General features: G+C 37.4%; 3 protein-coding genes across 5 annotated transcripts; 2 read left to right on the top strand and 1 right to left on the bottom strand.

Moving 5' to 3' along the window:
* Nucleotides 1-663: 663 nt before the first annotated feature.
* Nucleotides 664-3,134, bottom strand: LOC113641977 (autotransporter adhesin BtaF-like). The gene is made up of 2 exons (XM_027145213.2): nt 3,039-3,134; nt 664-2,191 (listed from the first exon to the last, which is right to left on the bottom strand). The coding sequence occupies exon 2, from the start codon at nt 2,133-2,135 to the stop codon at nt 1,290-1,292; it is 846 nt and encodes a 281-aa protein (XP_027001014.2). The 5' UTR covers nt 2,136-2,191; nt 3,039-3,134; the 3' UTR covers nt 664-1,289.
* LOC113641932 lies at nt 2,436-19,395 on the top strand. 3 transcript variants are annotated; one of them, XM_047806961.1, is made up of 25 exons: nt 2,436-2,525; nt 4,178-4,303; nt 5,138-5,283; nt 6,328-6,514; nt 6,615-8,062; nt 9,192-9,378; nt 9,553-9,648; nt 9,758-9,837; nt 9,925-9,978; nt 10,106-10,255; nt 10,342-10,449; nt 11,109-11,250; nt 11,368-11,676; nt 11,776-11,820; nt 11,909-11,988; nt 12,400-12,512; nt 13,804-13,990; nt 14,238-14,322; nt 14,680-14,825; nt 14,999-15,089; nt 15,488-15,636; nt 16,247-16,332; nt 17,802-17,871; nt 18,180-18,301; nt 18,393-19,395. In XM_047806961.1, the coding sequence occupies exons 2-25, from the start codon at nt 4,189-4,191 to the stop codon at nt 18,547-18,549; spliced, it is 4,353 nt and encodes a 1,450-aa protein (XP_047662917.1). In that variant the 5' UTR covers nt 2,436-2,525; nt 4,178-4,188; the 3' UTR covers nt 18,550-19,395. The 3 variants fall into 3 exon arrangements, with proteins under 3 accessions (XP_047662917.1, XP_047662916.1, XP_047662915.1); XM_047806960.1 differs by lacking the exon at nt 2,436-2,525 and adding an exon at nt 3,185-3,302 and having other exon boundaries at nt 6,618-8,062; XM_047806959.1 differs by lacking the exon at nt 2,436-2,525 and adding an exon at nt 3,185-3,302.
* Nucleotides 19,396-19,758: 363 nt separating this feature from the next.
* Nucleotides 19,759-26,398, top strand: cdc42l2 (cell division cycle 42 like 2). Its single transcript, XM_027145134.2, has 6 exons — nt 19,759-19,915; nt 23,372-23,492; nt 23,624-23,696; nt 24,484-24,593; nt 24,715-24,912; nt 25,225-26,398. Exons 2-6 carry the CDS (start codon nt 23,388-23,390, stop codon nt 25,312-25,314), a joined length of 576 nt encoding a protein of 191 aa, XP_027000935.1. The 5' UTR covers nt 19,759-19,915; nt 23,372-23,387; the 3' UTR covers nt 25,315-26,398.
* Nucleotides 26,399-26,470: the final 72 nt, after the last annotated feature.

Below are 26,470 nucleotides of genomic sequence, written 5' to 3'. Positions count from 1 at the left end.
TTTAACAGTCCACATCCAGTTCCACTGTTAAAGCCTAACCAAGTCATGGTTTCATATCTTTCTCAAGAGCAGGGTGTTTTAGCCTGCAGAATCTTATTTTTTTTTCTTTTTTGTTTTGCCCCACTCTGTGTAAACTCTAGAGTTGTGTGTCTGTGTAAACTGTTGCTTGTGAAAATCCTGTCGATCAACCATGCCACTGTTACGATCAACCATGCCACTGTTACATTTACATTTATATTTACAGCATTTGGTAGACGCCCTTATCCAGAGCGACGTACATAAGTGCTTAAATCTCTAGCATTGAATACATTAACACTAGGTTACATACTTAATATACCATGAGTTTAAAACTTTTGTTCAAAGTTATAATGAAAAAAGTGTCAAAGGTTGTGTTTTTTTGTTTTGTTTTGTTTTAAATGCAAAAGATAGGGAAAGAAGTGTTAGTTGAAGTGTTTCCTGAATAAGTAGGTCTTCAACCGCTGCTTGAAAATAGCCAGTGACTCAGTTGTTCGGACCTCTAGGGGAAGTTCATTCCACCACCTTGATGCCAGAACAGAAAAGAGTCTTGCAGTATACTTGCCTCTTACCCTGAGAGATGGTGGAACCAGTCGAGCAGTGCTGGTAGATCGGAGGGTGAGGAGTGCAGAGCAGGGAGTGATGAGGGCTTTTAGGTAAGAGGGAGCTGGTCCAGAAGTGATACCGGTCTGTAGTTACTGATGTCTGATGGATTCAGAGCAGGTTTCTTTAGGATGGGAATAGCCCTTGCTCTCTTGAAAGTAGTTTACGATCAACCATGCCGCTGTTACGATCAACCATGCCGCTGTTACGATCAATCACGCCGCTGTTACGATCAACCATGCTGCTGTTAAGATCAACCATGCCACTGTTACACTCAACCACACCACTGTTATGATCAACCATGCCACTGTTACACTAAACCACGCCAATGTTACGCTCAACCATGCTACTGTTACAATCAACCATGCAAATGTTGCAATCAACATGCCACTGTTACGATCAACCATGCTACTGTTACACTCAACCACGCCACTGTTAAGATCAACCATGCTACTGTTAAGCTCAACCATGTCACTGTTACGCTCAACCATGCCACTGTTACAATCAACCATGCCACTGTTACACTCAACCACGCCAATGTTACGATCAACCATGTCACTGTTATGATCAAACATGCCAATGTTGCAATCAATATGCCACTGTTACACTCAACCATGCCACTGTTACGCTCAACCACACCCCTGCTACGATCAACCTTGGCAATGTTACAATCAACATGCCACTGTTACGATCAACCATACCACTGTTATGCTCAACCACACCCCTGTTACGATCAACCTTGGCAATGTTACAATCAACATGCCACTGTTACGATCAACCACGCCACTGTTAATCTCAACCATGCCAATGTTACACTCAACCATGTCACTGTTACAATAAACCATGCCAATGTTACACTCAACCACGCCACTGTTAATCTCAACCATGCCAATGTTACACTCAACCATGTCACTGTTACAATAAACCGTGCCAATGTTACACTCAACCATGCCACTGTTACAATTAACCATGCCAATGTTACACTCAACCATGCCACTGTTACAATCAACCACGACACTGTTACGCTCAACCATACCACTGCTACGATCAACCATGGCAATGTTACACTCACCCATGCCAGTGTTACGATCAGCCATGCCAGTGTTACGATCAAACACACCACTGTTACACTCAACCACGCCAATGTTACGATCAACCACGCCACTGTTACGCTCAACCACGCCAATGTTACGATCAACCACCCCACTGTTACGATCAGCCATGCCACTGTTACGATCAACCACGCCACTGTTACGATCAGCCATGCCACTGTTACGATCAACCACACCACTGTTACGATCAAACACGCCACTGTTACGCTCAACCAAGCCACTGTTACGATCAAACACGCCACTGTTACGCTCAACCACGCCACTGTTACGCTCAACCACGCCACTGTTACAATCAACCATGCCAATGATATGATTAACCACGCCACTGTTATGATCAACCATGCCAATGTTACGCTCAACCATGCCACTGTTAAAGTGAAGCTCTTGACCTGTAACTGCATGCATTGTGCTACTCCCACATGATGAGCTGATTAGATAAATGCATGTATGTGCAGATTTTCCTAAGAAAGAACATACAAGTTTTATCAGTACTCATAATTTGTAATTCAAGGACTTTAAATGGCGTGGGCTAACCAACATACCCACAAAGTGCTTGTACATGTTACAAATGACGTCTGCATGCGAAGGATAATACAACAATTATGACATACTGAAAAAACACATAAATAAGTTTTATTATCTGCATTGTAGTAGTTTGGGCACAAGATTTATTATTGTTTACTTGATCGTTTTCCGTTCCCTGTAAATATTGGCCAATGATAGCGCTTGTGCATCAGGGGGCGGAGCTATGCTGAATCGTAACAATTAACTAGGTGCTGGTACGTGCGCGGGCTGGTAAGTTAAGAAAAAATAAACTTTTTAAAAACTAAAATAAACTTCTTTTTTTTTCTATCTCTTAGTATATGCCGGTTAATTACATACCGGCTTGTTATGGTCAGCCAGCTTAAATAACTGCGGGATAGTGTGGATAGACGTGTTGTGTAACGCTAGTAATAATACAATTCGCTTTCTAGTAGCTATGGTAGCTAAACTAGGTGGACATTTTAGAAGATTTGCGGTGTGTCTTAAATAGAGCTTAAACAGAGCCACACGAAAAAGATTTGTAACACATCTGCCCATGTCGATGTTTAATGCTTAGTTATAATGAACTTTTAAACTTGTAATAATCACAATTATAGGGGTTACGTTTAGTTTCTTTGTCTTTCTTTTGCTTGAAAACACGAACTGAAGCAAAGAGTCGTACTAGCAAAAGTATGACGTTAAGCTTAATCATTTAAAACGAATGGTTACAAACCCCAAATATTTAGGTTAATTTTATAACACTTTTTTTTTCTTTTCTAAATTTACCTTCAATTTAGCTGTTTACAACTCGATGTAGCCTCCCCAACCTCACCGTCCTGCAATAGCTGGAGTGTTGTTTTTATCCTAGCCGTTAATAGACTATTTTTAACGACTTTAGGAAACTTTTTCAAACGGTTACAATACAATAAAAGCGTTAATATTGTATGTCGGGTAAAAGAAACGACACCTACTGTTCTGTTTAAGGCAAAGAATTACTGTAAAAACAAAACAGAGGGACAAAAATCTCTGGAAAAGTTTTGGAGATGAAAGGTTGAATACTTTTTTGGGGGGGGGGGGGGGCTGTTAAAGTAGCTGTTCTTTATTATGAGAGAAATGTTTCCAGTCATATGTCAGAAATATGTTTACATCACATTATTGTTTTTGTTTTTGCAATACACAATATGTATCGCAACATTAAGGCATAACAACAAAGTGAACTAGGAGGACATTTTAGAAGATATGCTGAGTGTCTGTTAGCTTAAATATAGCCACATGAAAGAGATTTGTTACACATCTGCCCAGGGCACCATGCATACACACACCCACACACATTTACACACTCATCTACAAGTAGGTTCACTATAGAGTTACTAATCCAGTCTTATTGGGAGAACAAGTGCAATTCTGTGGTGCTTTCAACAAGCTGTGCTTTTAACAGTAAATACAGTTGATTTGCTTTAAAAGCGATCAACTGTATATAAGAAAAGCACTTTTTATGTAATTTAACACTCATATCAACCAAATATAAGTCACAGTTCATAGAATGATAACACTCATTATTTCAGTTTAGAAGTTAGTTTACTCCAGGATTTTGTTGAGTTTTGGAATTTTTTTTAAGCACTATTCTTCTTTTAAACTGCTACTATGTAATGTTACTATGTATAAATAGTATACTATGTATATGTATACTATGTATAAATTACTATGTAATTTATTTTCTACGATGGTAGTTTTTACTGATGATTTTCAGTAGTTTAAAAGGTCATTATTATATTTTTGTGTTTAAATATATTCAGTGAATTAATTTATCCCTTCTTCAGTAAATGTAATACAGAGCCTACTAATCATGTTAACACTACAGTGCTTTATGTCTTTATGTCTCACAATATGGTAACCGCATGCACATGGCATGGAATGTCCCTCAGGTTATGGAAAGATGGTGCGGAGTGTGACGCATGTATTAGAAGCCAAAGATAGTGATGCTGAGGTGCTGGCCTGGCTCAATCACACGTTGCAGTCTGGATTCAACACTGTGGAGCAAACATGCTCAGGTATTTAACTCACTGTTCACGCGAGCATTAAATTTAGCCCAGATCATGGGGTTGCACATTTCTTATATACAAATTAGTGACAGATGGTATTGCAACTGCGTCTTTAACGATCAGTGATATTTCGTTTTGCTCAGGCTGAAAGCAGGTTGTAACTCAAGACACTATGTCAAACAATATAAAAATGAATAACTATACTTTTTCCTATGTCAGTTTTATTAAAATTGAAATGTTTTATTTAAAATTTTAAATTGTCTGGTCCCTTATCCTTCCTCGTTTTCTTCTTAGTAACACTGGAGTTGATAAAAGTTCTCAATCTTTTGAAACTCAAAAAAAAAAACGGCAGATGAAATAACTATTCATAATAATCTATCTATTATGAAATTGTTTTGTTTCACTGAGCTTATAATGTACGTTGTATAGACAAATATTTGTGGATACCTGACAATCATGCCCATATGTACTTTACATTCCATGTCAGATTTAGTTCCCCTTTGCTGTTATAATATACTCTACTTTTGGAAGGCTTTCCACTAAATGTCTGTGGGGATTTGTACTCATTTATCCTCTAGTGAGGTTGGGTACTGATTTTGGCTTAGGAGGCCTGGGATGCAATCCGTGATCCAGTTCATCCCAAAGATGCTCAGTGGGGTTGAGGTTAGGGCTGTGTGCAAGATTGAGCCTCTTCACACAACTAAAGGGAAACAATTGTGTGCTTTCAACTTTGTGCATATATGGGTGTGATGGTCAGTTGTTCAAAAGCTATTGGTCATATAGTGTATAAAGGTGATAAATCAGTGAAGGGCTTTTTTTTCCCCCTCATGTGGTGTTTTCCAGGTGCTGCCTTCTGCCAGTTAATGAACCTGCTTTACCCTGGCTGTATTGATTTGCAAAATGTAAAGTTCAGAATAGAGGATAAAATGGATATATTCAATAATTACAAGATACTTGAAGGTGCCTTCATCAAGACTTCCATCAATAAAGTAAGTTTTAGTAACATGTGATCTCATATGACCCATCATGTAGCACATGTCCCACCTGAAAATACAGGAAAATTACAATACAAAAACATAAAATGTAGCAAGGACGTCCTAAAGAGAAGACTAAGTGTGCCAGAAAATGTCAGGTGGTTGATGGTGTAAGTTTTTCTAATGGCAAAAGAATTTTGACAGATGGTACCTGAGATGTAGATCATAGCAACAGTATACATTATTTCAGACAGAATAAAAAAAAAAATTCAGTACACTCTGTTAAGACTTACCTTAACAGTACATTTCAAAAGATATGCAATTAAAGACACGGTGAAAGTTTTTACAATTAGCGTTTGTATATTGTTGTGGTATTTGAGGCATGTAAATGAAATTGAAAGACTAGACATGTCCATGGAGGCAGATGTATGTGTGTGTGTATATATATATATATATATATATATATATATATATATATATATATATATATATATATATATATATACACACAGTACTATTTACTATGATTACTATGATGTGTGGTTACAACAGTGTGACTATAACATCTTTAAAGGTGATGTCTAAAGGTGTGCTGTGGTATCTGGCACCAAGACTTTGGCAGCAGGTCCTTTACGTCTTGTAATTTACAAGGTGAGGCTTCCATGCTTTGGACTTGCGTGTCCAGTACATCCAACAGATGCTCACTCGAATTGAGGTCAACACCTTGAACTCGTTGGCATGTTCAGCCCCAAGGGGTGGGTTTATTACCATATTGGTGAACCTTAGGTGCCCATGATATTGTTGCTAATTTACCAGATGTATTTCCTTTTTTGGTTGTTGCAACCAACTGCATGTTGGAAACATCTTACAAGACCGGCTGTTTTGGAGATACTCTGACCCAGTTAGGAATTTTGTCATATTTTTGTGTCAGTTTGTGTGTTTAATGTATATAAAATATTTCATACATTCCTACAAAAGGAAGTGCATGGAGCATTTTGTTCACTATTCTGAAATGTTCCAAACTGAACAAATTCATTTATTCATATTTTTTTCCTACAGACATTGGAGATTGAAAAGCTGGTCAACGGCAATTCCACAGATGCCATAAATTTACTGAGGTGGTTCAAAGTGTTTTTTGAACACAATTTTGCAGGATGTAGTTACAATCCTATAGTGGCTCGAGGTGGAAAAATTATGGAACCCTGTGTCCCTAAGAAACCAAGCTCTCTTGTGCAGCTGGACAATTGTGAGACTTTGCACTTCCTTTCCATTTTTCTTGTAATTCTTCAAAATCTCAAGTTACATAACACATCTGGTCATTTCTCATGCATTATATTTCTTTGCAGCAGCAGTTCCAGACAGGATTAGTGAAAATGCTGACATGGAGAGAAAAGTTCCGGATTCCTTTTACTCCAACCGGGTGTTGTGTTTTATCAGGAATTACTGTCCATCTGTCTCAGCCAGCACAGACCCATATATTACATGTTGCAAAGCCAAGCAAGTGCTGGGTCTAAAATACCCAAAAGACATTGCAGCTTTTTGTAACCAGGCCCCTTACTGTCTGTATGTGTACCAAGAAGGGGAGAAATCATACGTGGTCTTGATTGGGTATTTTGACCAGACTGCTGGAGAGACCAAAGTGAGGCTGCTTGATGTTATTGAGGAGACACGTGCTGCCTTAATGACCTGTCTTGTGGAGACTCTTAAAAAGTTTGAGATCAGTCCAGCCAACCTTGCAACATTTTATTCCAATGCACCTAATCATACAGAGTTGATTTCAGGCCTGAAAGCATTGAATCCAGGCACTATTTTTCTGTGCAACCTTACAGATGTTGTAGAACAAGCATGTCATGGAGGAATTACAGCAATGGAGCTTTTAGAAGAGATCCAGGATTTGATTAAGGAAGTCCACCGACACTACCCTTCTCTACCAGACTTTCTAAAGGAACAGCTTAGTAATATGGCGGACTTCAGTCTCACCCCTTCTTTGATGTCTGATTGTCTCAGCCTCAGAACAACAATTTATGGAATGACCCTAGCGTGGTCAGACTTGCTGCAATACTTTAATTCCGAAAGTGCCACGAGTGAAATAAATAAGCATATTTGTTCCCTCCTGAGTGATGAGACATTAAGGCTAGGTTTTCTGTTTCTGAGCCATGCCTTGCAGCCTCTCTGCCGATTTCAGGAGAGCTTGGAATGTGGTAAAGATGTGAGAACATTGCTCCAAGATGCCTGGAGTTTAGTTCATATTTACACATGTAGCTTTCTCACTCCTAAAGCTGTGGAACGCTTCCTCAGGAGAGGTAACTTGGGATCCCATCTACCAAGAGACAAGGTGAAGGTTGGTGAAGAGGTGATGGAATACCTAAGGCAAAATAACACCGAGCTAACTGGCTCCAGAGAACTCTTCTACAAGCGTGCTATTTCATTCTACACAGCAGTCAGTTGCAGTATTTTTAAGAATTTACCCATTCCTGATGCTGCTCTGAGAAATATAGACACTCTCTTAAACCCAGAAGGCAAGCTGGAAGTCACCGCAAAGGCTGTGTCTGATTTAGCGGTCCACTTTGGTCTTTGTGCTTGTGGAGAAGATGTCAGTATGTTAACTGATGAGTTTCTTGAATATCAGTTTGCTGAGCAGGAAGATGTACTCACAGGTCCAGCTGTACAGACACTGGAACACTACTGGAAGGCTGAGCTAAGGATTATGGGAAAGATGTCTCTCTTTCGAAAGCTGATCTTATGCCTGTTGGCCTTGCCTAAGACACTGAGAATGGAAAGGATTTTTGCACAAGTGAGTGAACATAGAAAGAACAGGTTTTTATGGACTACATCTAAGTTTAGCTTGGTACATCCTGTTGATTTGCAAGATATATGGCATGATATTGTAGAACAAAATAGAAATATTATATGCTGTGTTTGTTCCATCATTTCCACAGCAAAATGTCTTTTCATTAATGTCTTTTAAACTTTTAAATCTATCCTGAAACTTTTTATCTTAAATCTTATTTCAAATATTATCTTAAATCTTATTTCAAATATGTATTAACAACAGTGAAGTAGCATAAAAATCTTTCTTGTAGTTGTAGGAATTCTGTAGTTCTGATTGTTAAGGATGCCACTGCCCAGTAAGGAATATGAATACTGAAAGATTTAATTCTGATTCCATGTGAATTGCGTTCCTCTTATGCCCCTTTTCCACCAAGGCAGTTTGAGTGCTGGTTCAGAGCCAGAGCACTGAACCAGGAAAAGTGCTTCTAAAGTAGCACCAAAACGTTGCTGGTCTAGACCGCTTGCATCAGGGGCTGTGGGCATGGATATTTTTAGTGCCTTTGATAATGTACCTTAAGTATACCAATGTTTAATACACTTTTACTTTACTGCAATATGATCAATTATCAGCACACATTATAGTAGGTATTTACATGCTAAAGCTAACTTTTTTCTGTGTTAATGACAAAATAACGTTATGTACTTTCCGTTATTCTCGATTACAACCTCAGTTTATAAAAATTGCATTGAGCTGCACGTACACATTGGATTCACCGTGTTTGGATGCCAGTGTTGGTTTGCAAAGGCATGAGCATTAACAATAAAGCAAAATCTGCCATTGTTGATGTAGAGTTTGTTTGCCACTGCTGCGCTAACGTTGCTGAGAAAGATAAGACGTATACAGTGAGTATACAGACTTGGCTCTGGAACATGGAAAGGCAAACTGGTTGTTAGAAGGCTCGCCAGTGGAACCAACTTCGAACTAGCATTAGCTCTGAACCAGCACCCGTTTCTTTCTGGTGGACAGGGGGCATAGTAGCAATAGTAACCGTTTTGAATTTATTTAATTTATCAGATATTGTGCACCTATAATTTACATCCTGGCCAAGAGTATGTTCTGAAGGACATTGCCTGTTTCTGTATGATCTCAGATGTTTGAGGGTGCCGATCACTGCACTGATAGTGATGAGAGAGAGGAAAAAATGGAGAGTTCTGATGCCATAGACATGGTACATAATGATGATGATGATGATGATGGGGATGTCACAGATACCAGCTCTTACAAAAGTGCCCCTTCTCACCCCCTCAGTCCCGAGACTCAAGAGAGTTCAAGGATAGGTAGTTATTACTTTCATGTATTCACATCTGGATGAGTGTGTGAATGTGTGTCTGTGGTTCTGACTAGGATAAAGCCATTGCTAAAGATGAATGAACGATATACATAATTCACCATGCTTTGTTGATGCTAAATCAAACTACATGATTTAATCTGAGACTTGTTCTGATACTCAGAGGTTATTGATCTGACTGAAGAAGAGGATGATATTTTAATGGTGATTAATGCCAGCTCCTCTGGTCCAGACGTGGAGATTATACAGGGAAACCCAGGTTAATAAAATCAATATTTTACCAATAAATTTCCCACATGCTTTAGAAGAGGTTCAGATATTTACTGTATAACTTATTTTTGATTTTTTGTGGTTTAATTTGTGCACAGCAAAAGACATTTTAGAACCAATAATTATAGATGATGATGACACGGATGATGTGATGAGGACTAATACTTTCTATCCAGAGGTACTTTTATTATTATTTTTCTTTATTAAATACACAGTGCTAAATTAGTTTACTGGTTAAGTTGATATTTCATGATTTCTTTTTCAGAAAAAACACAATATTTCCTTAGCTCCTAATAATGAAATGGAGAATTCATACCAGGTAAACTGATCAAATCAAATTGTTGGGACTTTTTATTGACAAACAAACCTTAAGAATACTTCAGGGTGGTATATGGAACTTTTTCTACAAACTACGTGTTTTGCCTTTGCTTTGTCTGCACCTGTAGGATGGGAAGCCTTTCGCAGCAGGGGAGATGGTATGGGGACGGGTGAAAGGCTTTGTGCTGATTCCTGGGTTGGTGTACAGATGGACAGATGGAAAACCCAGACGGCACATACGCAAGGTGGTGTGGTTTGGTAATGGTATTGTCTCTAAGGTAAGAGTTCAAACAGTTTGTTTGTTCTACATTAAATCTTTAAGGTGCTCAGGGTTGACGTGTTCTTTCCTTTCTTACGTTTGCAGGTTCATCCAGATGATCTGCTGCCTTACTTTGTATTTGCACAGTGTTTCTGCCCTGATTTCTTTGCTGTGGAGACGACGTACAAAGATTCCATCTTTCATTCTTTGCAGGTCAGATTCAGCCTATATGCTGCATTTACATTGTCAGAGATTTATCTGCCAGTGTTGCTCACATTGATATATTCTGGTCATTAGTGGGTGTGTAATAGTATACTGACATCTTCAGGAGCTACAGTTGTCTGTGAAACCAAAAAGCACAGTGGGAGAAGAGATAATTCTGTCCCCTCTGTAGTCACCATTTTACTTTGTTTCTAATTTCAGTAATCTGATATTTTTCTTTATACCCTTTTATCATTGTCGTTTTTCCTTTTTGTTCTACATTGCCAACTCACACTGAATATGATCAGTGTCCATCAGTGCTGATGTAAGCCCAGGATCAGCAATTTAGTCTACTAGAATGTGTTCAGTGTTTGCTTACTCTCAGCTGTGACATAGTTGTAGAGTGCCTAGTATTACTGTTTGCATTGGAACTAATTAGGGGGTTTAAATATTCTTTACCACTATATGAATTATAGGCTGTGGCCAGTAGCTGATAATTACATTGTTAAAATGTCCTAGAGCATATTAAAGTATTGGTATTATGAGGAAGTTAGCATGATTTAATGTAATTGAATTCACTGCCACAACATTGTTTTAAAACTTGAACATCACAGTCTATGTCTACATGTTAAGAGAAACACTGTGCGTCCTTTCTCCCTATGTGGATGTAGGTGGCTGCTGAGCGTGCTGGAAAAGTCTTTTCTCTCAGGTCAGACTCTAAGGATGACCTGATTAAAGCAATGTTGGACTGGGCCATTGGAGGTTTTAAACCATCTGGACCCAATGGACTCAAACCACGATCAAGAGAAGATGGCAAGTTCATTAAAAAAAGAAAGATAAGCACTTCAACTTCCCAAAGTTGTGTCACATGAAGCTCTCAAGTTTGTTACACATGCAGTGATCTGTTGTTTCTGTTGTGTACATTTTCAGAATGCCTTAAAATGTTGGATCAGAACTTGCAAAAATTTATTGAAATCCCTCCGACTAAAGAGCAATTAGTAAAGTTATACAACTTAAAAGAAGTGTCCGTATGCTTGAAGAGACTGTCTGTGAAACTGCAGAATGGCCGGTTGGTCCTGAAGGATAACAACTTGAGTAAAAAGCTTTCATATCCAAAATCAGAACAGTCTTTCTTAAAAAAATACAGTCCGCCAGGTTCCAGTAAACAGAAAAGTGTTCCTAAGAATGAGGCTCGTACCAGAAGCTCGGCTGTTCAAGACAAAGAATACTATAACAGATGTACGTATATTTTTAATTTTATATAAGAACACTAAGTGGTTTAGTCATCTTAGTTTGTAAAAAAAAAAATGTAAAAAAAAATTTGGCTTTCCTTTATAGATCAAATGGCACAGAAGGTTTTGGAGAAAGGGAAAAGTATTGAAGGTGAGAAAAGTGATTAAACATGATTGCACCATGATGATCGTAGCCCAGTTTTAGTTTTGTAACTTCCTTCTTATTTTGATTTCCTAAGATTTCTGCTTATCGTGTGGATCTGCACAAATCGAGATCTTCCATCCACTGTTTGAAGGGAGTCTGTGCTTGAAATGCAAGGTACTTCTGAGAACAGCTGTTTTCCACAAACACCTTCTAACAAAATAATGTTTACAACATAGAAATGAGATTATGGCCTAACCGGAAAGAATGTTATTTGATTTTGGTGGCTGAGTAGAAATTGCATCATGGGAAATAAAAAATGGACTTTCTCTTGATTCTATGTTTTAGTTATCAGGGGTTAAATAGCATTCGTGTGGTCCACCACAACCTAAATAAACAAGCAATTAACATGTAACAACAACAAACAAACAAAAAACATCTGGACCAATTCAGACCTCGATCAAAAGTTTAATTATTTTAAGTGAATTATTCAGGTAGGAGGTTTGTTATTTACATTCTGGTACATCTGTAGTACTGTTCTACTGATGACTAGTATCATACCTTTTTTTTGTGTGTGTGTGTGTGTAGGATAATTTCACAGAGACATTATATCGATACGATGAAGATGGATATCAGTCGTATTGCACTGTATGCTGTGCTGGGCAGGAAGTCATTCTGTGTGGACATTACAGCTGTTCCCGGTAAGTAAATTTGAACTAAATGATCATTCATGAGTCAGTGTTGAAACTAATGATTACTTCAAAGAAGTTTATGCAGCAACACAGCCCAGTGCTTTTCTGTTTCAATTGTACTCAAGGTGCACCTGAATTATGCTTCCATTTGAAAGTGTAGGATGATTGCTAATTAATAAATGGCAGTAAAATACCTGCCACTTGCAAGTCGTGCACATTGTTGGGTGGTGATGAATCTGTTTATCTTCATTTCCTTAAGTGAGGCCAAGGTATTGCCCGTTTGACCGAGTAGAAAAGAGACACTGTCAAAGCCTTTAACAGGAACATCTGTAAAACCTGTGTGTTAATGCAGTAATTAATGTGAGCAGTGCGATGAATATAATCATGCAGAGACGGGTCAAAAACTTCAGGTTCACATAAAACATACAATAGGTGAATGTGGTACAACGAAATGTTTATATTTTCCTCTAATCAGCAAATAGCAAGTTTAAATCCTGATGATGCAAAACTGCCTGTGCTGACCGCATGGGAGAAATAGGGTAGTCTCAATCTCATTTGTCACGATAACACTTGCCAGTCATTTACCTGATAATGTGTATGTCCCCTGTGTGCTGCCAAAACAGCTCTGGGGCTTTTGAGGATATGCTGTGGTATGTGGCATCAGATCATTTTAGCTGATTGTGTAACATCCTGTGAGGTGCTGCCTCCGTGGATCAGACACGTGTGTTCTGTACATCCTTCTGAAGGAATTAGTAGTCACCACCTTAATCTGTCGTGATCTTCAGACTATACCTGAACAGTTTTTAAGTGAGGCAGGACACGTTATTGTCCTCAGAGGCCTCTGCTCTTAGGTGAAAATGTTGTCATGAAGGGGTGTATTTGGCAGGTGCCATTTTAACAAGATAATTGATGTTCATCTCATCTCTTGCTTTTTCATCTTACTTCTTCGAAGTGTGTTACATTGCTCTGTGACAATGCATGTACAGCACTCTAAATATGATGACAGTTGTTGTTTGATAGGACAGAGCTAGCAGATGGATGGGGAATGGCAGCACCAAGATTTGGGACAATATTGCCTTGTTGTTGCCTGCTGCCTTTGATTTGATGTGATTTTAGGGTCCTCTTACAGCCCTGAGTGTACACACCAAATTTAGAATAGAGTCATATGTACTGCATCATAAAATCAGGAAAATTGTAGCATTACCAACTGAATTTTATACATTTCTTAAATATTGCCATTTCCCTTATTTAGACCAATTGCTTTATACTCAGCTGTACTCGCTTTGTCTTCTGTGTTTAGCTCCTACTGTGTGGACTGTTTGGATATCCTGATTGGTGAAGGCACATTTAATCAACTCAAAGACTTGGACCCTTGGATCTGTTACATGTGTGCACCAGAGAAAAGCTCTGGGGCTTTGAGACCAAGACATGATTGGAGTATTCGTGTCCAGGAATTCTTTGCTGCCAACAACAAAGCCATGGAATTTGTGTGTTTTCTTATCATTCCTCAGAATTTTATGGTCATTTTAACACAAATAACACCGAGCTGGAAACTAATGTCTGTGTGAATTATAATAAATAAAAGCCGTGCTTTATGATAGGTTCTGCCCTGCTCTTCCCTAGTGTTTAAAATGACGTATTGGTGTAAGTAGGTTTCTGGAGAAGAGTCTTCCAGACCCTGCTGAAATTTGAAAGTATAACTATTTGATACCATGATTTTGTCCTTACTGTCAGGAAGTACATCGGGTTTACCCATCAATCCCCGCCAAACAGAGACGTCCAATCAGGGTCCTCTCCTTATTTGATGGTATCTCTACAGGTAAGTTGCAGACGTGTGAAAAGTGTTTATGTTCAGCTGAAGATTTTCCACAAGATGGAGCTGTTGGCACTATCTGTGTATGGCCCAGTGGTAGTACAGGATATCTGTGGGAATGGCGATAATTTCCACTGGGATGGTAAACCTATGCCTATTAACATCAGATCACTTTCTTACACATTTTGAAAGAATACTTAAAAGTTTTGCATATACATTTTTCTGCAACATTAAATATAATAAGGATTGTGCATTAGGACCAGCTATACATGGGTACAGTGGAGCTTTATTGTCTTCTACTTTGAGTCCTCCACTGGTCCCTGTCTATGATATGTTGCAGTACTATATGTGTGTCCATTTTAGGATACCTGGTACTGAAGTATCTGGGCTTTAAAGTGGAAGCATATGTTGCTTCAGAAATAGATGAGGAGTCTATCACCATCTCAGTGGTGAACCATAGTGGAAAAATCACCCATGTGAATGACGTGCGTGAAATTACCCAGGAGCACGTATGTATATGGGTTTTCCACACTTTGTTGTTTCTGTGTACTTCACTCAGTCGCTTCGGCCTTTTTTTCTTTTTGTAACAGTAAAGGAAGTCAAAATATATAGTTGCTCGCATTTTGGGGATTTTACTAAACTTTGAGACATTTTACTGTCAACTCGTTGCACTGTTTTTCAGATTGAAAAATGGGGTCCATTTGATCTTCTTATTGGTGGCAGCCCATGTAACGACTTGTCCATAGTAAATCCAGCACGGAAAGGCTTGTTTGGTATGACATTCTGCTTGTTATTTGATGACCGTAACTGCTCGAGCATGATTTAAAATATTATCCTCTAAATGTGAAAAAGTGAGATTTTTATGGTTAATAAGTAAGGGTAATCAAACACATTAGCTTGTTATTATCAGTTTGTATGTAACAACAGCATACAGTTGTTTTTATTCTCTACTTGGGCATCCACATCTGTTATCATTTATTAATCATCACCACTATCATTATTATTAAACTTAATTAGTCTTAACCTATCCATCAAAGTTTGCAAGCAGGGTAAAGCTTTCTAAGGTAAATTGAAAAGGCTTTTGTTGTACTCATGCAGTAGGTGTTTCTTGAATACTGTGCAATGTTATAAAGAGCTCCCTCTCAAACGATACAATCTCTCTTGCTTGCAGAGGGCACAGGGCGGCTTTTCTTTGAGTATTACCGGCTGCTGAACATCATGAAACCCAAGGACGATGACCCTCGACCGTTCTTCTGGCTTTTTGAGAACGTTGTATTCATGAACACCAGGGACAAAGCTGATATCTGCCGTTTCCTGGAAGTAAGGTTCTCCTAAGTGGCACTGAAAAGCTTTCCACAAAACTAGTTTTACTAGAGAATTCACAATCTGTGAGAGGGCAGAGGTTTAATGTATCATGATTGAATATTAACTGCATTTTACTTGTACAGTATATATTTAAGCAATCGATTACAGTGTGTTTATAGCCTCAGGCAGGACCTGAGAGGAACCATGGGCTAGATCTTCTGAAATAACAGTTTCAATTTGATGAGCAATTTGTCAGGAGGACATTTGGATTTCATCTTCGACTCTATGAATTAATTTGATTTCATTGGGCACTTCGTGGAGTTGTCAAAGTGGAATTTGTGGGGCAAATCCTTAGTGGCCTCATTCTTGTGTCTCGAATAAAGACAATCTTTTCAAAAAGTTCAACATGAACTAACTCAGTTGCTTGGCTCAACAGTGCAGCAGCCATATAGGGTCAATACTGATTACATCAAGATGTCTCTGGTTAGCTTTACAGGCAACACACAGCTGAAATGCTTTATGATTTACTCTTTCCCGTATTGTCATTTATCCATTGCATTCGAATCTTTAAGGAACTTTATTTCTTTGCATTTTTTTGTTGTTCATGTGTTTGTTTTGTTCACAGTGTAACCCGGTACTTGTTGATGCAGTTAAAGTGAGCCCAGCTCACAGAGCACGGTATTTCTGGGGTAATCTGCCAGGCATGAACAGGTGGGTATTTCATATCCACTCTCTCATCAGCTTTGCACCCTTTAATGCGTAGATTCTTTGTCATGAAATAAAGTGTCAGTTCTTATGGTGCATAAAATGGTAAAAAAGTATACACAATATAAAAGACTATAAACATTAACATTACTTTAACTACAACAGTTAAAGTAATGTTTAAATAATATAACGTAATACTACATTTTATGTAGTTGAATAATAAACTTCAATAAGACTGCAGTTAGGTTCAAAGCATTGGAAGGAGCCATGTAGTGAAATTCAGTGCGTGAAATAAATATCTGATCCGCTATAAATCAGCAAGATTTCTGTTTCCCAGGTGTCTTTTTACAGGTAATGAGCTGAGATTAGTAGCACTCTCTTGAAGGCACTCTCTCCTAATCTCATCTTGTTACTTGTATAAAACAAAACACATCAGTCCACATAAGCAATCAATCGTTCAGATTCCAAACTCTCCACCATTGGAGAGCATCTGCAAAGAGGAGTGCGACAAAATCCCTTCAGAGATGTACGCAAACCTGGTGGCCAACTACAAGAAATGTATGACCTCTGTGATTGCACACAATTACTAACATTTTGCAAAGGGATTGAATACATATTCCACTCATTAAATTGCAAATCAATTTAGAACTAGATTTGTAAAGTTCTTCGTGACAAACTTTGATGTTGGCTTGTCGGGGCAAGGTGTGCCAATACTTTTGGGGGCAAGTGGATACGAGCATGTGACGTCAACGAATACCCGTGACGCTGTGATGCTGAGTGTTTTGATATATCAAATGTTCATTATGTGTTTTTTATTTATTTATTTTTGGGGTAGGGCTGCACATGACATCAGGTGACGTCATCAGAATACCCATGAGGAAGTTCCCCTCATTGTTCTGAGTGTTTTGCTATATAACATGCCAATGTTGTGGAAAGTTTTTTGATTTTGCGGGGCTGTGGGGAAACCGAAAGGCCAATCAGTACACCAATTTAAAACTTTGTCCAGAGTATCACCCTAAAGAGGCTGGCCAAGTTTGGTGTAGATAGATCGAAAGCTTGCAGAGTTATAAACCTCTAAATTTTATAATGTGTGTCTATGGCAAAAAAGGCCGCTTTGAGTACCGTGAGTACTGGAACTCTGATCACAACAAACTTCAGACCAAGGTCTGCAACATACCCGATTTTGGTGCATGTGGCTCGGAAGTCCTAGGAGGAATAGCAAAACAGAATCTTGGCTTTTACAAGCCAACATAACTATTTTTAAATGTTTCTCTGGATTCTGGATTTTTTTTTTTTGTTATTCTGTCTCTCACTGTTAAAATAAACCTACCATTACAATTTTAGATGGATCTTTTCTTTTTTTCAGTGGGCAAATGTACAAAATCAGCATGGGATTGAATAACTTTTTTTCTCACTGTATATCCCTTAAACAAATTGAGTATGTAACTAGTAACTATTGTTTTATTCTTATCTAGACCAATCATCGCCTCCCAAAATGACAAACTGACCCTCCAGGAATGCCTTGAAGTTGGCCGCACTGCTAAGGTCTCATGCAATTTTTATCTTAAGCATTTAGTACATGACACTGAGACTCTAAATGAGAATGTAACACAAGGCTGAGTTCTCTAAAGTGTGAATCATCTCTCTCTCTCTCTCTCTGCATCCATCTATCTATCTATCGCTCTCTCTCACTGCATCCATCCATCTCTCTCTCTCTGCATATATATATATATCTGATCTGGTCTGATGGGCAGACAATAGAAATGTAATAGTGCTACATATTTATCTTTTGTTAAAGCTGGACTGACTTACTGTGCTAATTAACTGCTTTTCCATATGTGCACTCATATTAGTACGTCAAAGTAAGGACCATCACCACACGCACAAACTCCCTTAAGCAGGGAAACAATGACCAGCATTTCCCTGTCTCCATGAATGGAAAGGATGACGGTTTATGGATAACAGAACTGGAGAAGTGAGTCACTTTTTGTATACATATGTGTGAATGAAATTATGTAATATTAAACCCACAACTTCACCACTTCTTCTTCTTGCATTTTTGTCAGGATCTTTGGATTTCCAAAGCATTACACAGATGTGAAGAACATGAATCGCATGCAGAGACAGAAGGTGTTGGGTAAATCATGGAGTGTCCCAGTCATCAGGCATCTCTTTGCTCCACTGAAGGATTACTTTGCTTGTGAAGAAGTGCCCCTAAAATGAAGAGTTTTTACATGACTTTCTCGATCTCTGAAAGTGATTTACTCTCAGGAATGTTTTAAGTAATTTTGCTTGCTCTTTTGTTGTTGTTGGGGGTGTGTGTTTTTTTTTAATTGGTTTATTAATTTTACTGAATGTATGGTTACATCATGATGATTGCAGACATTCTTAATCAAAGTAATCTAAATGTGATTTGAGGGAGGCGGGTTTTAGTAATAAGTAATTAAGTAAGTAATTAAGGGTAACATCATATCTGTAAACCTAATTCAGTTTTATAAGCTGTAACAATTATTATTTCCAAGAATATTTACGGTTTTCAAATAGCCGAACTCTGGCTTTTGATTGGTTAATTGAGCTGCTGATTTAAAAAAACATATATAAAATATCCTTTTTAAGTTAAGTTGCCATCTTTTTCTTTTCTTTTTTTTTCTTTTCAAAAGTTCATGTGCACACATTTGAGGTCATAAATGTTAGTTACTACATTTCAAAGTTTTATACTTGTGCTTCTCTTTGATGATGGTGTGCCAGAAAGCATTATGTTTGCAAATTACCTGTAGCTTATAAATCACTGTTTCCCTGTCTTTATGTACATATTTTAATTACAGGTGGTTCAATAAGATTTATTGTAGGAGGTCATAAATTGTTTTACCTTTGGCACTGCACACGTTCTATTTCGAAACAAGTCTCATTACTGTGACCAAAAAAAACTTTAATCAAACTTTTAATTAATTAAGTAAATAACTGTGTATTTTGGGCATAGGGAACAGGTTTGGGCCTCTTGGTTCCCATGAATGTTAAGCTCATAGCATACATTAAAAACAAAAATAAAAGTTTAGAGAAGTTTGGTCATGGAGTGTAAATCTAGCCTCCTGAGCATGGTCAGTCATATACTAGTAATTAATGTAAACATTGAGTTGTGTGGTTTCATGGTCATGCTGCAGGTAGTGTTGCCTCTTATAGCCTCAGGCTCCTTAACTAGATAAAGAACATCTTTACTTAAAACTAAGATTAAACCCACAAAAGGTGAAAACACTAAACACGTTTTAATTTTGAACTCAATGCTCCAATATGCCATAGCAATCATTTACAAATGGACATGTTCTGCATTCCCTAAAGCCGGTACTGAGTAAATACCTCAGACGCTTTAAAAGTGCTGCTCATTGTCATTGTCGGTAAATGTTTTTATAGCCATATGCGACGCTTTTCCTGCTCATACTTCGAGGGTGTGTAGCCGACTTTTATTGTGTAAAAAGGAAGCTGTGTTTGGGCGGTCACCGTAAAAAATTTCCTGGACGTTAGTTGCTCTTTTTTCCTCTCTGTTTATAGTCCGCTGCCGTTTGCAGTCTACGGTTACACTTAAACAACTTTGGTAAGAGATCAAATCAGTCATTTATCTGATATCTCTTTATGACTGGTCTTTATTTTGCTAACAAGATCCTAGCGTCAAGATAGCCTAAAAAATTAGCCTAGCTCCCGGTAGAAGATACCTGTTAAAAGCTAGCACAGTTATCGACATTATCACTACTGATATGTTTGTAAAGTAAGTGTGAAATATATAGAAAATTAAATCGATATCGTAGTAGATTGACAATTTTACGCTAGATAGCTTATTAGCTAGACTTTTTTTCCCCTCGCTAACTGCTTGTTAACGCACTTAGCTGCTTTAGCTATTTTGGCCTACGTCCTGTCTCATCAAAATGTCCTCCTTTAGATCGCATTTATACGATATCGAAGTATAGTGTTTTATTTATTTTTTAAATCTAATTTGTTAGTGACAATAGAAAATGCCTCGTGATATTTTGATAGCGTGAAAGCATAAAATATACAATATTATTTGAGCAAATCATGATCAAGCGTGAAAGCATAACAAAATATACAATATTATTTGAGCAAATCATGATCAGATGCCTTCTGATTTACAATATATGTTAAAAAATAATAATAAATAAATAAATAAATTATACGTGTACAAAAGTGTGGTTTAAAAATGATGTCAAACATTTTTGTACATTGCTGATTAGCCGAGCAAGAGTTTCGCTTCCTCAATAATAACTAGTAGGTCATTCTGTAACCAGCTAGTCATCTAGTTTACTAAAGCTCTCCTGATAAACTAGAGGGTTTTCCTGACTCCGCTTATACATCACCTTTAACTCCTAAAACACTAACATGCCAGGTTTAATATGTTCATACAGTGGTCTGAATAAGCTGACAGGCCAAGAGGAAGCACACAGGTAGTCGAGGGGGCTTTAAAGATGCATGAACGGTAAAATAAATACAATAAATAAATAAATAGATAAATAAATAAATATGATTTTGTACATTACTTACTTGTAAAAAATATCCTGGAAGATTTGTGGAAGGTGATTTTTAAAACGTAACCGTTTAAGAAAACGTGCTTAGACTGACTTCCGGTCCAGGAGGCTTGCTTGTGTTTGCATCACGTCCTGTCAGTCATTTTATAAACAGTCTGCAGCCCAATGTAGACTTCATAAACATGAACAAGAATCATTAAAATGTGTTAATATTTAATAGTCTGTAATATTGTAAAACTTTCTGTAAGGTGACTTTATTTAACCTTAATGAAAACAAGGTTTTTTTTTTGTTTGTTTTTTTGCTTTGTGATGGTCAGGACGTTTTCTAGTATGTTTTACTGTTGTATAAATTTCTTATAAACATGACACGGTTTTTTACTTTTTCTTTTTTTTGGGGGGGGGGTCGTCTATTTAGGGAACGACATTATAGTTTTATAAATAAAATACATTCTTGCCAATATTAAAGCATTACTTTGCAGCAAAAGCCGTATAGTCTTTGATTAAAATGTATTAATGATGTACCATTTTAAAGGATTTTTATTTTCTGTCTCAGTTTATGCCTTGTTTTCAGAGCCTGCAGCAGGTTTGCAAACCGACTTGTGCAAACGTAATCTCTTCCTGTTAAATTGTCTGTGAAGCGAATGCGTGAAAGGGTTTTGCATTACAGAGGTTGTGAAAAAGGAACCAGGGTTGTTTTCACCGCATGTCAAGATGTACAACATTCAACTGAAACATTAGCTACTGTGGTTAACTAGCCGGGGTTTGAGTTTAGAGACATTTAGCGAAGTCATTTTCAGAAAGTTTACAGGAAGCATCCATTTAAACCACCTATTTATTTTGCAGTATATACAAAGTCCTGCTAGTAAAGTCTGTCTATTAGACATCTATCTTTGTATTGCTCCTCAGCAGTTATTTTCAGTCGTACAAATCCTTTCTAGGTGAATAGGCAGAGACCCTCAGACACAAAGTAGATCAGCAGTGAATTATTGATTTTAAACGGAGCTCAAATCTGACAAAACCCTAAAAATTATAATGTCTTTAGTTTCAATAGCAAAAATGCATTTTCTTCCACACTAATTTGGCTATTGTACACATTACAAATGTCTCCCATAACCAGTAAGGTTAAAAACCCGATGTGGCAAAATTATTTTCAAAAAATTACACCATGTGGTGCCCAGTGTACACCGTTGTACTAATGCAAACTGCGCTCTTTGAAAAATCGGGAGGAAGAACTGCAGCATCTTACCACAGTAATAATATAAATAATCTGATAAAACATGCCTTTTAAACAGTATCATTATTGAGTGTTTTGGCATTGACACATTTCAAAATCATGTATTCGGAATTAACATAATTCAGTTCAATTTCAATGTATTTGAACAATGGATATTGTCTCAAAGCAGCTTTACAGAACATAAAAGGAATGGTATTGATGCCTAAAGTGTTGTTTTTCCAGGACCACAGTGAAACACTTAACAATGCAGTTGAACATAAAGTGAAAATACACAACAGCGTAAGACAACAGCAGGAAAATAAACGCACAGCACAGTGAACACAGGAAAGCTCTTGCATATTTAACTATTATGTTGTGTAGCACAAATTCTGGTGGCAAAAAAAAGTCTCATAAATAAATCAAGTGTCTGATGCAGCTTTGTAAAGTGCAGTGTGCAGAGGTACAGAGTCGTATTGGGTTAGGTGTTTTATTAGTTCAGGTGAGCTTTAGGAAGGAGCGACGTGTTGAGTAATTTCAGTGCCTGAGTTTGATGCTGTTGAGTCTGGTGGTTATGGCACAGATGCTTCAGTACCTTCATGTCAGAGTCGATGAGAAAGGTTGTCCTCGATGCTGGTGACTTTACGGATGCAGTGTTTAATATTCAAGGCGACAAGACCTCATTGGAATTTTTCTTTTAGCTGTTGTCACGATTCACTGTAGGTTTTTGCGGTCGGAGACTGTTGCAGTTCCCAGACCATGTGTGTGGGTGTGGTATGGACAGTAGCCTGTATCTGCACACGTCAGTGAAAAAATGTGATACCCCTGGTATTTTTCTCATTTACTGAAAAGGCGATTTGCTTTTTTTTTCAAGCAACATTTATTAAATGTACATTTTAAATATTTTGACTAATTTTATGCAATTTTCTGTCTCGTCTATATACCACATCAGGTATTAACATGTTTGGAAGTTAAAATTTTCTACAAGCTCTGAGTTTGCAGTTAGGATGCCATGTTGAAGTTTCTCAATATGACACAACTAATGAAAGTCTTACCAAATTTATCTGATTTTTTCCCCATCACTGTCTTAATACCTTTTTCATAATATAAAAGACTGCATGCTAAGGCTAGCAGTTGGTGCCCATATTTAGCAGAAGCCAGTACGATGAATCAAATCGGGTGTATTGTTCTGCACATGTTCCTGTATTCTTTCAAATTCTTATATTCATTTAGCCTGTGCTTATAAATGAGTTTATTAATGCCCAATATTAAACATTTGTTTTTCCCCACTTCCTTTGTATAGATAGCCGAGTGAAACAATGCAGACGATTAAATGTGTAGTAGTTGGTGATGGTGCTGTGGGTAAAACCTGCCTCTTGATTTCATACACCACAAACAAGTTCCCTTCGGAGTACGTACCCACAGTAAGTATATCAGCCTTTTTGTCCTATTCTTACTCCGCTATGAATAGTATGACGTGTATTGTAAGTTACTAGTCATAAGAAAACAATATAGAAACTTAAGTAATACGTAATGGTTTTGTTTTCATTTACAGGTCTTTGATAACTATGCTGTAACTGTAATGATCGGCGGGGAACCTTACACTCTCGGATTATTTGACACCGCAGGTATGGTGTTGTCTTTGTGTATACCAGGAGGCTGCTAGGCTTGATCTTGGTTTTGATATGTTTTTTTTTTTTTTTTAATGTGATCAACAATTTAATTGCACAGAACAGCAGGGGAGAAGATGATGATAATATCAGTTGTGCATAGTGGATTCTGCAGTAACGCACTCAGATGTTGAGATAATTTATGAGTTGCTCCTGGTTACATAACTCCAACTTTCTGTATAGGACTGTTGAAAGGACATTTATAAATAATCACACTCCGCCATTTATGGTAATTCACACTCTCCAGTGTTTTTAATCATTTAAAATCACTTTATGTAAAGCTGCTTTGAGACAATGTACATTGCACTATACAAAAGCACTATGCAAAAATTTTTTAAACGGATTGCAGTAATTTACTCAAAGCGGTCGTTTTTTTTTTCCTTCAATTATAATAATTTTCTAAACCCGTTGCTTGTTGAACACATGGCTGACATGTTTTTCTGTTGACACGGCTACTAAAAGAACACATCAGGAAGGAGGGGAAAAGACACTGGTTTTAACTTTTATTATTGGAATTCATTTATTTAGGCATTCTGAATGTTGACTAGCATATTCTTAGGGAAAATGCAGGTCTGGTATGTAATGTCAGTGACACTGGAGGTCAAGGCAGTGTAATATAGTGTATTTATTAAATAGTACAAGACCACCCAGTACAGTCTTGTAGAAAATCTATGTGTGTTAAGTGATGCTGAGTGTAAAAGGTCGAAGCTCTAAATTAATGTGAAATAATGTTTTCCCTTCCCAGGTCAGGAAGATTATGATCGGTTGCGACCCCTGAGCTATCCCCAAACTGATGTCTTCTTAGTTTGTTTCTCTGTAGTTTCACCATCATCTTTTGAAAATGTCAAGGAAAAAGTATGTTTCCTTCCAACCAGAAAAAAAACTAAAAACCCCCATCATATATTTTACAATTTTAGCCCAGTTTTACTAAAGTAGACTTTTTTGATGTGTTTGTTTCCCCTCCTCTCGCATGCAGTGGGTTCCTGAGATTACCCATCACTGTCCAAAGACCCCATTCCTGCTGGTCGGGACTCAGATTGACTTACGAGACGATCCCTCAACCATTGAGAAGCTTGCCAAGAACAAGCAGAAACCTATTACTCCAGAGACAGCTGAGAAACTCGCCAGGGATTTAAAAGCAGTGAAATATGTGGAATGTTCAGCTTTAACACAAGTGAGTGTGTTTGGAAACAGACATTTTATTTATTTCAAAATATTTCACTTAAAAAAATAAATAAAACAATATATATATGTGTTTATATATTGCACTGAAAAGGAGACAAATACAAATCTTTGTAAAGTTGAACCATTTAAGGTTTATTTACAAATGTGTAAGAAATAATATTTGCGATCATGTGTATAACGTATCGTGATATTATATTGTCATATCGCCCAGCACTTCTGCAAGATTAAGTCAGATCTTTCTCAGTTCCTGATTAGACAATAAACTTGTTAACGCAAATCATTTCCTCTTCTTTCTTTGTAGAAAGGGCTAAAGAATGTGTTCGATGAGGCCATACTCGCTGCGCTGGAGCCCCCAGAGCCCAAGAAGAAGCCCAAATGTCTTCTTTTATGAGTTCAACCTTGCCATAGGTCCTTTCAGGCAGAATCCATCTATGACTTCTCCATCTACACTTGAATCAGTTCAGGAAAGGACTAATTATAGCAACCGTTATGCTTAATTTATTTTTTTCTTATTTTGCCTTGAATTATTATGTCACCAGAACTAAGCAAAACAAATAGAATAAGCATAAGGTAAGAGTAAGAAAAAAAATGTCTCAAAGGTTATCTTAATTTGTATTATATTTCATAAGAATCTTCTTCTCAGAAAGACCTAAAGGCTAAAGAAGACTTTTAAATTCGGTTATTTATTCATACTCAATATTGTGACAATATTACTGTTTAGTATCAGTGAACTAGATAAAACACAAATAAGAGCATCTTCTAAGTCAGCTGTTGAAATGGTGTTATTTTGTACAAATGAATAAGTCTTTTAGACTTTCTTAGGTCTCCAGAAAACCTGGACAGTGTTATTGTATATGATTAGATTTAGAGGCAGAGCCGAACTCTCGGAGCATCCTGAACTGTCGGCTGTGCTGCAGCTCTAAACTGCCTGATCCTTAAAGTGGCTCGATAAGTTAGGAATACAAGCAACTGGTGAACCAAAGCTCATTCTGTTTCTAAAATGCATTCACTTTCAATCGCGGTTAAATAATCAAGCCACTGATACCGTTTGATTTGCTTTTTTCATCAGAGTCTTGATGAAATTCGTTCAAAAAAATGTAAATAACCTGACAGTCACGTGATATGCAACGCAAAAACTTCATTCCAAAAACATTTCCATACCAACGTGAGTGTGACGCTGGCAGATGATACCTTTCACGTTGTATATTTATTTTAATCAGTCCAGAATTTAATCTGATATAAGCACCCAAAAATTATCCCAGATACCTAAATTTTAAGTGTTTTTCCATCACTTGACAAAAAAAGAGAGTTTATCATAATTGTGTGTGAAGTTGGTCTATTGCCATTTAGATACACTCTAGGTTTGTTTTTTGTTTTGTGTTTTTTTTTAAATATTTTTATATGGAATGTTTTCGTTAAGGAAATTATCATGTGAATATTACCTCAAAATAAACATTTCCAATGTTTAACACAAATGTTTATATGAAGTAAACCTTATTATACTGCATGTGTCACCTTAATGTCTGTTGTCATGGGAACCCACTGTA

The sequence above is a fragment of the Tachysurus fulvidraco genome, chromosome 23 (genome assembly GCF_022655615.1).
Source record: "Tachysurus fulvidraco isolate hzauxx_2018 chromosome 23, HZAU_PFXX_2.0, whole genome shotgun sequence".
NCBI classification, from domain to species: Eukaryota; Metazoa; Chordata; class Actinopteri; order Siluriformes; family Bagridae; genus Tachysurus; species Tachysurus fulvidraco.
The sequence above is the reverse complement of the archived record's forward strand: the minus strand, read 5'-3'. Positions and strand labels throughout refer to the sequence as shown.

Excerpts from the sequence above, each read along its gene's own strand:
- LOC113641977 (XM_027145213.2), bottom strand. The coding sequence starts at position 2,135 with ATGCATGCAGTTACAGGTCAAGAGCTTCACTTTAACAGTGGCATGGTT.
- LOC113641932 (XM_047806959.1), top strand. Across the intron at positions 11,677-11,775 it reads CAAAGAATACTATAACAGAT|ATCAAATGGCACAGAAGGTT; the intron begins GTACGTATATTT and ends TTTCCTTTATAG. Across the intron at positions 18,302-18,392 it reads TGGATAACAGAACTGGAGAA|GATCTTTGGATTTCCAAAGC; the intron begins GTGAGTCACTTT and ends CATTTTTGTCAG.
- cdc42l2 (XM_027145134.2), top strand. The coding sequence starts at position 23,388 with ATGCAGACGATTAAATGTGTAGTAGTTGGTGATGGTGCTGTGGGTAAA. Across the intron at positions 23,697-24,483 it reads CGGATTATTTGACACCGCAG|GTCAGGAAGATTATGATCGG; the intron begins GTATGGTGTTGT and ends TTCCCTTCCCAG. Across the intron at positions 24,913-25,224 it reads AATGTTCAGCTTTAACACAA|AAAGGGCTAAAGAATGTGTT; the intron begins GTGAGTGTGTTT and ends CTTTCTTTGTAG.